General features: G+C 46.8%; 2 protein-coding genes across 3 annotated transcripts; both read left to right on the plus strand.

Moving 5' to 3' along the window:
- The first annotated feature begins 1430 nt into the window (after nucleotides 1-1430).
- EIF5A2 (eukaryotic translation initiation factor 5A2) lies at nucleotides 1431-10305 on the plus strand. Of its 2 annotated transcripts, XM_074912210.1 has the most exons (5): nucleotides 1431-1584; nucleotides 1951-2147; nucleotides 3651-3755; nucleotides 5541-5672; nucleotides 6332-10305. In XM_074912210.1, exons 2-5 carry the CDS (start codon nucleotides 1983-1985, stop codon nucleotides 6389-6391), a joined length of 462 nt encoding a protein of 153 aa, XP_074768311.1. In that variant the 5' UTR covers nucleotides 1431-1584; nucleotides 1951-1982; the 3' UTR covers nucleotides 6392-10305. The 2 variants fall into 2 exon arrangements, with proteins under 2 accessions (XP_074768311.1, XP_074768312.1); XM_074912211.1 differs by lacking the exon at nucleotides 1431-1584 and having other exon boundaries at nucleotides 1823-2147.
- A 416-nt stretch (nucleotides 10306-10721) lies between these two features.
- Nucleotides 10722-12405, plus strand: RPL22L1 (ribosomal protein L22 like 1). The gene is made up of 4 exons (XM_074912062.1): nucleotides 10722-10755; nucleotides 11073-11165; nucleotides 11570-11691; nucleotides 12154-12405. The coding sequence occupies exons 1-4, from the start codon at nucleotides 10747-10749 to the stop codon at nucleotides 12296-12298; spliced, it is 369 nt and encodes a 122-aa protein (XP_074768163.1). The 5' UTR covers nucleotides 10722-10746; the 3' UTR covers nucleotides 12299-12405.
- Nucleotides 12406-13510: the final 1105 nt, after the last annotated feature.

Raw genomic sequence — 13510 nt, forward strand, 5'->3', positions numbered from 1 at the left:
AGAGCACGTGCAACTAGTCATATACTTGCAGGTAAATAAACACACACTGCACATGTAAAAACACTTAACAGAATGCTCCGGACTCTGCTTATCAACTGACACAGAAGAAAAATGGGCAGTTCCCCAGGATAAAGCGTATCATCTTTAGAGCGGGCTGGGTGAGACAGCACCCACTGAACGCCCTGGTAACAGAGGGGAGCCCCCATCTTGACCTGCTGAAGCATTATAAAGGGCCAAACCTATCTCTTTGGTTACATGCTGTACCACCTGGAGTGGGATCTATATAACCAAGGATGGGACCACAGGCAAACAGATTTCACAGCTTAACACAAATTAAATAAAAGACCCCCTGACATACCATTAAAAAATGTGATGTTAAATGTGACTCGTGTAGCAACCTGATTAGAACACAAACAAGCTCAGGATCTCCAGCAGAAAACGTAGGACAGCACATTGCAGCCCGTGGTGCCGATGGCAGAGGCCGGCTCTGATAATGCTGTCACACACGTCACTGAATTTCTGCGTTTTTCTGTTTGTCTGGTGTTCATAAGTGATCCGCATGACACACCACAGGGCTGGGCCCCATCCACCAGCAGCTCCACAGAAGAGTCTTCAGGTGACATTGGCCAAACAGCTGAAGGTATTTTGGCCTCTGACTTGGAGAGTTTTAACAAAAATAAGCATTTGGCCCTGTTTTGCTCAGAATCCACCTGTGTGGCTCGTGGCTGCTTTCATCACCACACCCCTCTCCTCACACAGCGCAGGGGGTGGATGCCAGAGGCTGTAAGGGGTAGGGCACGGAGCCATCTGAGTCTCATTAATGAGAACAAGCTTTCACCTCGGCTTCTTGGAGACTTCAGGCCCTTTTGACTGATTTCTGGGTGCTCTCCTTCCTGATTATTCTGAAAGGGGAAACATCAAGCGGACAAATGAACTTTGTGCCGACCGTTAAGCACATCTCACGAAGGAGCCTTATTCCACCAGGCTTTACAAACACCCGTTTCTTCTCCAATTCGTTTAAAACCTACTCGTGCCGCCGGGAAGCCACCTGACCGCCCGCCCTTCAGGGGCAGAGGCCTCCGGGGCCGTCCCGGCGACAAAATGGCGGGGGAAGGCGCTGGGGAGGCGGTGCGTGGCGCCGCTTGGCGGCAGAGCGCGAGCGGGGCGCGGGGCCGCGGCGTTGCCCCGGTAGCAATGGCGGCGGCGGCGCCGCGAGACCGGCGCGAGGGCGCGTTGAGCCCAACCGCTTCCCGTAGGCGCCGGCGAGGGGCGGAGCGAGCGCGCGGGAGGGGGGGGGAGGAACGCGGGAAGCGCCCCCAGCACGTGGTCAGCCGGTGGGGAGGGGGGGGACGCGAGGGGGTTGGCCCCGCCCCCTCGGCGCGGGCCGGGGGCCGCGGGCCAATGGGCGCGGCGGCCGGCGGAAGCGGGAGGGCGGGGCTGAGCGGTGCGCGGTGCGCGCGCTCCCCGCCGCCCCTTCCCGCCGGCCGCCGCAGTGGTCGGGCGCGTGTGCGCGGCGCCGTGCCCCGCCGTGCCCCCGCCCTGCCCTGCCCCGGCCCCACCGGCCTCCCCGCCCGGCCTTGTAAGGTAAGAGGGGCCGGCGGCGCCGCCGCTTGGGCACAGCGCCCGGGGCTGCGCGCCGCTGGGCCGCCGCGGGGAAGTGCGGGTGAGGCGCGGCGCGGGCGCTGCCGCCGCCACCGGAGGGAGGGGGGCTGTGGAGAGCCTGTGGGCCTCGGCACGTGGCGGGGCGCGCGGCGGCTCCCTGCCCGCCGGGCACGTGTGGCGGAGCGAGGCGGGCCCGCCCCGCCCCACCCCCGCCGCCGCCCCGGGGCGCCGCCATCGCGCTGCCCTCGCCGGGGGGGGGGTAGGGGGGTTGGTGCCTGGGTCGGGGTTCCTCGGCCTGGCCCTTCCCGCCGCCGGGGCTCTGAACCCGACGTTCTCGCTTGCGTGCAGCCCCCCCCACCCCCCCCTCCCTCCCCACCGCCATGGCCGACGAGCTGGACTTCACCACGGGCGATGCCGGCGCCTCCTTCACCTACCCCATGCAGTGCTCGGCGCTGCGGAAGAACGGCTTCGTGGTGCTCAAGGGGCGCCCCTGCAAGATCGTGGAGATGTCCACCTCCAAGACGGGCAAGCACGGCCACGCCAAGGTGAGCGGTCCCGGGCGGGCTCGGCGAGCCCCGGTCTGTCGCGCAGCCCTCAGCGTGTGCTCCTGCGGCCCCCGGCCCTCCGAGTGGCACCGCCGGTAGCTGCGCGGCTGGCCGGGAGGGAAGGGTGTCGCGTTTCGTTTCGCAGAGGGTTCTGTATCCTGCCTTTGCTTTTCTCGCAGCAGTGTCTCGCGTGTCTCTTCGCTCTAAAGCTGGCTCGAGGGTTTCCAGTAATGTCCGGCAGGAAGGGTTGAGGACAGGGGGTTGGGTTGTTATTTTTTTTTTTCTCCCAACTTGTTAAAAAAGCTTTAACGCTGGTAGTAATAAAACCTTTTTCTGTAGTGGGGGTAGAGTAAGTTCTGGAAGGGGGGACTGATGAAATCACTAGGGCGTGGTTGGATTGTGCTGTCGCTACCCACCAAAGCACTCTCGTGTCTGCCCGTGCTAGCAGACTCACTATCGCAGGGCTGGATTTAAGTGCTTACTAGAAGTGCCCGTGCTCAGTTACATAATCCAGCAGAGCTCAGCGAACAATCGTTACCTATGTGGGCCTGATCTGGCCCTGTTTTGCTAGCTTGCCTTGCTGCTTCTTTCCTTTTTTTCAGTACTGGAGTACCTTCCCCCTCCTGCGTCCCAGCAGGGACGTTCTTAGGCTGCTGTCTGAGCCTGCAGTCCTGCTGTCTGAGCCTGCAGTCCTGCTGCCTAAGCAGTTGGCTTATGCAGCTCTCCAGAGCTTGGACCAGGGCTAGACTCCCCCTTCATTCATTCAGCAACGCTTTATGGTGGATATATTAAAGTTTGGAGACAGATCTATTACAAGCACGGACTAACTAGATTTGAAAGTTAACACAACCTTGTAGAATACGTGTAGGTGGGTAAAGTATTTAAGATTTGACAAAGCTAGAGTGTACCAAGCCCTTGCCAGTTTTTTTTCTTTCTCTCTCCCCTTGTTTTTTTATGGCTTGTTTTATTAGACAGATCCAGTTTTCTTAAATACTGAAACAGTTGTAAGATTGGAGGGACCTGAGAAGAGCAGGCTATGAACTGGTAATCTAAGCTAACTGCAGCAGACAGTTGCTGCTGGCATAAAGGGAGGTGGGAGCTGTTTTAATCCCTGTGCATGACTGCTTCTTCTTTTCCCCTTAATCTTCGTGTTGTCACAGACACTTGTGTTTCTCAGAACAGCTCGAACTTGAAGTAAATGTTTTCTTAACTGCCGCATACTCTGAGCTCTAGCTTGTTGCTGTAAAACTCCAGAAGGTTGTGGCTGTGGAAGATAACAGTGGCTGCTCTTGGTTCTCATGTACTGTTTCTGTAGTGTGCTGTGAAAGGGTGAGAGAGGTCTCTCGGTGCTTGGGCTGCTTTCATACTGCAAGCGAAGGGTCTAGGCAGAATCAGGTATTACATGTGATCTTAGAAAACTGGAACCAGCAATACTGATGGCAGTGGCATCTTGCTTCTCTAGGACCCATAGTAGTAACTGCTGTTATTTTTCTTCTCTTACAGGTTCACTTGGTTGGTATTGATATCTTCACTGGTAAAAAATATGAAGATATTTGCCCATCCACTCATAACATGGATGTTCCAAATATCAAGAGGAATGATTATCAGGTGAGTTAACAGTCACCGTGTCCTCTCACACATTAAGAGGCTTTATACTCCTAATACCACATGCAAACTCTCTTCATCCCCAAACTTGCCTCTTGATTAATAAAGCACTATTGTCAGAATTAACAGAACTTGCCTGTCTAGACATGACATTGCTGAACTTGGAGCATTTACTGAATTGTTAAAACTGTTGGAGCACACTGCTGGAGAGCTCTTTACTGTAGTAACAACCTCATGTTATAGTAACACTCACTGGATTAGTGTTGCAGGCTAACTGGCAGTTTTCAAAATCACTGAGGTTTTAATTCCTTAATTGTAACTATTTTAACATTCCTGTGGGTTTCAGCTATGGATCTAAGAAACCAATCAGGTGTTACTAGTGGATATATTTTTATTTGCTTGAGCAAAACAGTGTTTGTCTGTATGACTGTGTTATAGTAACACTTCAGAAATTATAGGTAATAGACATAATTCAGGTCCACATTTTTTCTAGCTCATGTTGTAAGGTCGCTTCTTTATTCTTTGTGATACCGGCATCCTTTAGAATCTGGAGAGGTGATCCTTGATGCATGTTGTTATTAGTTAAAGGATAATCAAGATCTCACTTCAAGTAAATCTGAATCAAAGCATATATTATAATTTATAATTTCACCCTTACATAGGGTAGATGAATCAACAAGACAGTCTTAAACTGCATCTGATGCCAATTCTAACTTGCTACCATGCTTTCTGCTCCTTGTGTGGAAGCTGGCTTTAGTTGATCTCAAGTAATTTTGGTGCTTCTGAGCTCTACTCTGAAATATATGCACGGAGGGAACTTGGCAGGCTTCTGTAACTTCTGGAATGCCTTCTGTGATACGGATAGTGAGCTCTTAAAAGCAGCACAATCCAGGGTCTGAGCTGTAACACGTCGGCTATCTTCCCATTGTATTGGGAGTAGTTTTGGTCAGGAACCGATACACCCACGTCAGTTGGAAAGCTGAAATTGCTTTGCAAAGCCAAAGAGTTAGCAACTCTTCAGGATAGCTGATGCTGTTTGAATAAAGTGTAACTAGCCTGTCCTAGGGCTCAGACCTTCCCAGAGATGCTTAATTTTATCTTGGTGATCTCTCTCTCATGTTCTTGGGTCCTTATTGCTACTGAAATTCTTGCTGGTTATCAGACTTCATGTTAGGGCTGCCTTTTGGGTTTACTGTTATGTGTTTCAGGTTCCTTAACCTTCTCTGTCAAAATAGTTGTTCCCCTTAGCTCACACTGTCAGTTAGGCCAAAACCAGCATTTTAAAAGTGCTCCAGAGCTTGGTGCATGTTCCCAAATGTATTCGTTAGCCTTCAGCGTAAATGATGGTATCTCATTGTACAAATGAAGGTATAGGAGTGCGCAGCTAAGCTGTTGTATACTTTGTACACTTTATAAAAGCAATGCTGTTCAGTGAACACCATTCCAGTTACTGTTTCTACTTCACAGATGTAAAAATCTGAACCAGTGATCTGGAAGCAGTACATTTTCTAGATCACAAGGATGGGTTTTTCAGTACCCCACCTCCTAAGTAGTAACCTAGTAGCAGGGTTCTGGTGGTTCTTGATAGGAGACTGGCTTTTGCCACAGTTGCCCTAACTCTTGGTCCTCTAAACTGTTGTTAAAAAATTGACTTAAATTAGGTTCTTAACTCTACAAGCACAGTACTAAAGCATTAATGTAACAGGTAGAGTTCACTGCCTTCTGCTTATCTTCAGCTACTGCCTACTACTGATGATAAACTTCCTAAAAGTGAACTTCTCTTCACAGCTGATAGGTATTCAGGATGGGTATCTCTCCCTGCTGACAGAAAGTGGTGAAGTTCGTGAGGATCTAAAGTTGCCAGAAGGGGATCTTGGCAAAGAAATAGAAGGAAAATTCAATGCCAATGAAGATGTTCAGGTAAGTATAGAGGGCAGGCAAGAAGAGTTCTGGTTAATTCCATTTAATTATACAATGAAGAAGTCTTATTCTGATATTGACAATTGGTATCTCTTCATGAAGAGTGGGTTAGAAGCACAGGAATTGGTCCTTTGAGATGTAGAAGGACTTTTGTCCTGGAGCACTCTATAGCACTGAAGCCTGGCTCAGTTGACGGTGAGGTAATACATCTCAATTGTCTCAAATATCTAGATAAATCCTCATAGTGCTGTCTGCACAGCATGGATTGGAGCCTCCAGGCTTGCTTAATCGGGACCAAGTATAGAGTTTTGTGGTGTAGTCTAGTTTGCTGTGTTAGCAAACCTGTCTGCGGGCAGCTCTGCAGACTGTAGTCTAAACTGGGCCACTCCAGTTGCTAGTTTGGCTCTATTGCAGGAGCTGCTTCATCTTCCTGTGTTGTACAAACCTCAAGCTGCCAGCCAGGACAATAATGGCAAAGAGAAGGCAGCAGAAGGGCAGATATTGGTGAAATTCTTCTAATGACTGAATTTTACCAGCTTTGACTTCCCTTTTTTCTTCTCAGGAGAGATGGGATAGACATTAAAATGTGAAAGTCGGTAACTTCTAGGAGCGCTTCCTTTGACAAGGGTTGGAGCTCATCTGTCTGTCTTTTCTTCCAGATATCCGTCATAAGTGCAATGAATGAAGAATGTGCTGTAGCCATAAAGCCTTGCAAATAAAGAGGATCGCCAGGCTCGGGCAACTGCTCAGGTCTGGACAAACCACAGATCTATAAATTTGGTTCTTATTGTCACCAAAGCTCTGGCCTTCACAAGCAACCTCATTTCTTTTTTGAATTGTTAAAATGCAGTGCTGGATTCTGGATTAGTGTTGCAGGCTAACTGGCAGTTTTCAAAATCACTGAGATTTTAATTCCTTAATTGTAACTATTTTAACATTCCTGTGGGTTTCAGCTATGGATCTAAGAAACCAATCAGGTGTTACTAGTGGATATATTTTTATTTGCTTGAGCAAAACAGTGTTTGTCTGTATGAACAGACAAAATACAGTATTCAGGGGCTTTTAGATAAGCTGGTAGGTATCTAGGATTATAAAGTGACCTAGAGCACAAATAGTATTTTTCTTGACATGTTTAGGTAGAACTGACAATACAAGTAGCTTTTTTTTTTTTTTAAAGCTTAAGTATTTTGTGGATTGGGACTCTTGCAGAACTGTAGGTGCCAATCGCAACTTTTAGACCAAGAAACTCAAGTGATCAAAAATGCCAGCTGGCTTGACCAAGCCCCAGTGGCCATGTGCAACTTAACTGTATTACCTCTGTATTCTTCTTTGCCAACTTGTTGGCTTATTGTAATGATAAAATGGGGTCAAAGCCTACCTGTGATTTAGGCAGGCAGTTGGAATATTTGGGTAGATAAGACATAGATAGGTCAAGGGGACACAAAGGTGAGAACGGATGGTAAAGCTATAGACTTTCACTCGAGGCCTTTGTCAGACTTGAAAAATAAAATAGAAAAATGCAGTTCAATTGCTTTCCTTTATTGTATTTATCTTAAACTATAGAAGGGTGACAAGCTCCATGGGAATCTGTTGCAGTGCTTCCAGCTTTAGGTTTTAATCTTCAGGTTCAGACCATATTTTTGTAGCACAGGAACCACATGTTTTTCAAAAAGTGGGACAAACTGTAGCATTGAGCCTATACTAAATGCATGTGATTCTTTTTTAAAAAAATAAAACTATTGTATTTTCAAAATAGAGACTTGACAGACAATACCGAACAACCATGGCTAAACTATAAAAGTAAATAAATTGCTACATAGTTATGAAAGCTAGCTCCCATCCAAGGGAGTTCTGAGTCACTGAAACGCGCATGCATGCCTCTAACTATTTAGTAGCTTAACAAGGCAAACACAAGGCTTCACAGCAATAGTTCTGGAAGGATAACTAGCCTGCTCCCGTTTAAGGCATTCAACTTGAATTCTAAGTCTTGGTGACTCTTCATGAGTGGGAAGCTTCCTCAGTCCGTGGCTCAGACCTCTCTTCACAGTTCATAAATTGTTTCATGAACTTGCCTTAAGCTTCAGTGGCTGTTGGCTAATGGAGGACAACTTGTAAACACGTGGCATGCTGCCCTGGACAGCACGAGCAGTTCACACTATTGGCAGTGAAAGTCAGACTTTGCGCTGCTGTTAACAGCTTAAGATGTTTGCAGCTTAATAGTATGTACTCTAATCCCCCAAGGGCTCATGGCAGCTGTCCTGAACTGCTCTCGTACATACTGTGGCAGGGTTTAGCAAATCTTGGAGGTCTAATGTAGATGGCAAAACCATGCTTTTTCCACAGACTTCTCATGACAGGGAGAGCAGTACCAGTGAAGGTAAAGACAGCAATAAATACACTCTGGTAATAAAGCACAGTCACCTGGGACACCTGGCAGAAGTAGGATACTGCCACAAGCTCTTGCCTTGCACAGTATGTGTTGCAAGTGAACTCTAAATAGCACCTTAACTGAAATGGCAAAACTGCTTTAAAAAAAAAAAAGCTATAGATGCAAGAGATTGAAGTACAGACTAGTTTTGAAGTGCACGCTTAATAGGTCAAGCTAGCCTGCACTGTGTTCCTTCCTGCCTCTCCATCGAACTGGTACCTGAAATACAGGCTTTGTTGGTTTTGGAGGTGACTGTGAAACCATTGATGATGGTCTTGACAGCAAGCTGCAGTGTGTGATGTCATATGGGAAGTCATAGGTTGCTATGTCAAACTAATGCAAGTTCTGATGCCATCACTGCATTACAAATGCTTCTAATGTGCTGGAAAACTACAAGACTTGGACTTGTACTTGTTCTGTTAGAGCTTTAGTCTACTTTCAGGTGCCTGTTTGTCCTATAAAACCTTGCTGGAACCCAGGTATTTGGTGCCACAGGCCAACAATTTTAAGTAGTTAAGACTGTAAGCTCTGGGACGAGGGCTGTTTTTTGTCCTGTTCCTACAAGAGGGGTCCTGGTCTGACTGGAGTTTTCAGGTACTACAGCAATCTGAAGGTAGAGGTTTTACGACCTCCAGCTTGCTGGAAGAGCCCTCCTTGGGACATAAGTGTGTCCTTCTATTGCAACCTTCAGTTCTGCAAGATTTAAATGATTAAGTACTTCATTATAGGTTTGTTCTTATATACTTAGTTGTCTTTTGTGAAGCACTTCGAACACTATGGAGGTGCAGAGCATTAGCTCATCATGCATGAAGTTTCCCATAGGTAATACACAAGCATGAGTCTTAAGCATAATCTCCAAGTTTCAGTAAGGTTAAAAGTTGCTTCTAAATTAGAACATGTATTTGAGGCATTTTTTTCCAAAGTAAGATGTTTCAGTTTACTGTCAGAATAGTTTGCAACAAACTTTGTGATCAATAGTCCATATAGATATGTATTTGTAAGATCCCTAACCAAATGCTTAGGGAAATTCTCCTTTCATAACTTTACTTTAAAACAAATCTTACCGATGTACTTGTTCTGTAGTACTGTCTTAACACTTGTGTCAAAACCGAAAACTATAAACTTCTAATAGCTGATGCAATTGCTTAGAGTAAAGGCTGTGAAAACTAGGAGGTGAAGAAAAGTATTTCCACTCCAAATAATGCATTTTTTTATGGCTCCAATTCATTGAGTTTCTCTTACTACTTTACAGCATTGGAAAGACTGTGGTGTTTCCTGCCTCAAATGTTGGCAAATAACACTTAAAGATTTCAACAGATCCTTCTAATTTTTGCTTATGGTGGTGGTTTTTCAACTAGGCTCTTGCTAGTTGAGCCACGTTCTCAGGGCTGTTTTTTTTAAGAAGTTTGCTGAATTTCATTGTTTTAACGTAACTGCTTTCAAGCCTCTTGCAGGTTTTTCTAATCCACAGTGTACCCAGAAACGGTGCACAGTCTGTAGTTTGACAATACAGGTAAATTTTACATAATCTGTAAAGAAGTCAAAATTGTTAACAGTTCAGACTCTTATGATTACTGCAGGTCAGTCTCACAGAAATCAAAATTCAATAAATCCCACTTTTGGTTGAGTAATTTAGAATGTAGTTTGTTACAGTAGAACTAAACTTCAGGGGGGGGGGGGGGGAAAGACCTTGTTAAGGATATTTTGAGTGTCTCGCTTATACACTGAGAATGTTAAGGAAGGTGTAGATCCTGGAGGTGTTGCGGCGGGTGCGTGGTGGAGTGTTGTGCAGCTTGGCACAGCAGGCCGAGGGCATCAGAAGTCCCTCCAGCATCTGCAGCCTGGCCCTGCAGTATTTGGCATCTGAGAGTGACTTGGTTTGTGAACTTAAAATCAAACATTTGCTGTGTATTGCTGTATCGCAGAAAACCCCTCTTGTCCTGTGCTGTATGTTGTAAGCGTAAACTGTTGTTCGGTGCGGCTTTCAAAACGCGGGGGGAAGAGGAGTGATGGCCCGTGACTCGTTTTACTGCTGATGGCAAACCCCAAACCCTGTAAACGGCGTGAAGCGGGAGCGGCAGTCCTCATGGTTCAGCTGTTTGGGAGCTGTATTGTTCTCACCGCCACACTAACGATGGATGGCGGGAAAGATGTAAACGTGTGGGTTTTTTTTCTCCAGAAATAATAAAGACGTCAGTGCTGTGGGGAGCTGGGTGCTGCTTACAGGGCGGTGGGAGAGCCTTCGACGCTGCCGGGAGGTTGTGGGGTGGCTCCGGGGTGAGGGGGGGGCGGCCGGGCCCCGCTCCCGGCCCCGCCGTAGCGCCCTCAGCCGCCCGCGGGAGAAACGCCTTACCGCTACAGCGGCGCGGCTTGCGCGAGAGCAAGAGAAACGCTTGCGGTCCTGTCCAACGGAAATAAAAATCTGAAAATAAAAACGAAATAAAAAAGGTGACTCCTTCGTGCTCCAGCCGCCTGCTGCCTCTTTGTGCCGCGGCGAACACGCGCCCCCAGCGCGCCGCGCGCCCCTGGCCGCGCACGCGTGCTGCCCCGCCCCGCGCGCTTGCGTGATGACGTCACCGGGGCGGCCTATAAAAGCGTGGCGTGCGGTGTGCACCGCCCTTTCTGCGAGAGCGGCGTGGGGACAAGATGGCGCCGGTGAGTGCCGGGCCGCGGGCCCCTCCGGAGGGACGGGGGTCTGGCGGGGTGAGGGGGAGCTGGCGGCCTTCCCGCCGCTGCCAGCGGCAAGCGAGCCTCTCCCGGAGAGGGTCTCGAGTGGGTGGCGGCCGGGGGCGCGCTGGCTGCGGTGAGCCCCGCTCTCCAGGCGGTGGCGGCCTGGGCCGGGCCCGCCACAGGCCGCCGCGGGGGCACCCTCCGCCGTGTCCCCCGCTTCGCTCTGATTAAAGCTTTTCGGGTGTGGATTGTTGTTGTTAATGTCGGGGATTTTTTTGTTTGGTTTTTTTTCGGTGTTTTAGCAAAAGGACAGAAAATCGAAAAAGTCCACCTGGAAGTTTTGCCTTGACTTGACCCATCCTGTGGAAGATGGAATCTTTGATTCTGGGAATTTTGTAAGTCGTGGTTTTGGTCATACTTCTGGTGCATAGTATAATAGAAGCTTTTGTACAGTACGGTAGCTGAGTTACAGCTGAAAAGTTAGAATAAGTCAGTAAAAACAGCTGTTCTTTAAATTATCGGCACTTTTTGAAAGTTTCTTGGATTTAGGTGCCTTTTATAGTCAAGGTGGTTCATATCTCTCCATCAATAGAACAGTTTTAAATTGAATTCTGTTGTAGAGCAGGGGTGATATTTTTTTTTTAATTGCAGACTGTGAAGTCTTACTGCCTTGTAAATACTTGTTATTGGGACATAAATAAATGGTGATTTTTAATACCGCTATATGGCTAGGGTCCCTTCCCTAGTTCATACCTAGGGTGCCATTCCCTAGTGTTCTATTTCTTTAATGTTGAAACAGGAACAGTTCCTAAAGGAGAAGGTTAAGGTCAATGGAAAAACTGGAAACTTGGGCAACACCGTTCACATTGAACGTCTGAAGAACAAGATCACAGTAACATCCGAGAAGCAGTTTTCTAAAAGGTTGGCATAGGTTTCCTTTTGTTGTATTTGTGATAGTGGATTTTGAACAGTGGTATGTTGAACACGACATACTTCTGATATGCACAGAGTTGGTATTGGCTCTGACCTTGGTAGCACTTGTAAATGTTAGTGAAAGACCTAATTCAAACAGATTTATAATATTTTTAAAACTCAAGGCTTGATTGTAAATTAATGCTCCTTTTAATATAAGCATAGTAATACAGAGATGCTTTTTGTACGTTGTTAGAAGTGTATCAAGGAAAGATGGGCTTTTAGAAGTCATACTGAATTCATGTATCTGGGATGAAAATGTGCTTTTATTATCTGTTATATATGATAATTGTTTATTTCTGGATATAACAAGTGTGGTGTTGCTCTGTTAGAGCCATGCCTTGGGTGAAGTGCAGACAGCAGTAAGGGTTGTTTAATGAGAAGTTCTGATCTCTAATTACTGCTTTTAAGGTACCTGAAATACCTCACAAAGAAGTACCTCAAGAAGAACAACCTGCGTGACTGGCTTCGTGTCGTTGCATCTGACAAGGAGACGTACGAGCTACGCTACTTCCAAATCAGTCAGGATGAGGAAGGGTCAGAGTCTGAGGAATAACTGAAGCTCTGCTTCATACTCAGTGCAGTGTACAAAAGACTAGACCATCTATTTATAAGAACACTTAACTTATTGGTGAATAAAGATTTTGTACCCTGTTTGACAGAGCATGGTTAGTTTTCTAGCTTTTTTTCTTCAATTCTAATTAAAAACCAGCACAGGGAATCATTTGATTCCCATTAAGTCAGTACATTTGTTTCTACTTCTATGACGGTGTATTTTAAGATTCTTGGATCTGATTTCTGGGATTATTTCATTGAGTATTTCTTTAGTACAAGTGGTGGATTCTTCACTGTAACACAAATCACTCCAGATCCTATAAACCCGTTCTTTTGTTCATGTAATATCAAGAGAAATTTGAGGAGTTTTCAGTATGAAAATGTGATATTTGTGGGCTCTGATACTGAACTTTGCTTGAGCAAATCTGCTAGTTTAGGCTGAAGCGTGCCTGCTAAATTCTTTAATTTCCTGATGATTTTCCTTTATTATTTCAGCGTTGGTTTCACTGGCAAACCTCTGAGACAGGCTGTTAGAGTGTTGCTGAAGCACAAAGCAGTGCATTAACAGTGGCACAACACCTGTTTGTGCTACCTAAATTTTATTTCCTAGCTCGTGTATCTTGAGCTTTATATGCTTCAGTGGAAATAACTTCAAACCCCTGAAGTCCTGCCCTCTGACCCAGGGCACTGGACAGTGCCAGAGTGCGGCCTTGGTATCGCCTATTTGAGAAAAGTCAGGCAGTTCTGAAAGCAGTTAAGAGTATGGGTAGTTAATACTGTGGTGAAAAAGCAACATTGTTTTTCACAGTAAAGCTGCAAACACTTGAAAACCTCCAGTCTGTTTCCTTTGCTGCACAAGTTAAGCCATGGGTATGACTAATGGGCTGTATTTCAAAATCCATCCGCACCTGTGTTTTCAGAGTTGTGCTTTTAGGTGACAACACATCCTGTACCCTAAGTCTGATGAAATGGCACAAGAACAGACCCCATCAGAGCTCACAGGATGGTGCTGCCTTGCCACCCTTCTTTTTAAAGCAGACTGGCAGCTCCACATGTGGCTGTAGCAGCAGCGGACACGGATTGTCATTAGGCAAAAGACAGGAAAACAAGGCCTGGGATTTCAAGTAAAGTAACTTATTACATGGCTGGGTTTGGAGGAAAGCGGCCAAAGTGCTCGTGTGATTGTATCACTTGGCTTCACTGCAGAGAGGGT

The sequence above is a fragment of the Athene noctua genome, chromosome 8, assembly GCF_965140245.1.
Source record: "Athene noctua chromosome 8, bAthNoc1.hap1.1, whole genome shotgun sequence".
NCBI lineage: Eukaryota > Metazoa > Chordata > Aves > Strigiformes > Strigidae > Athene > Athene noctua.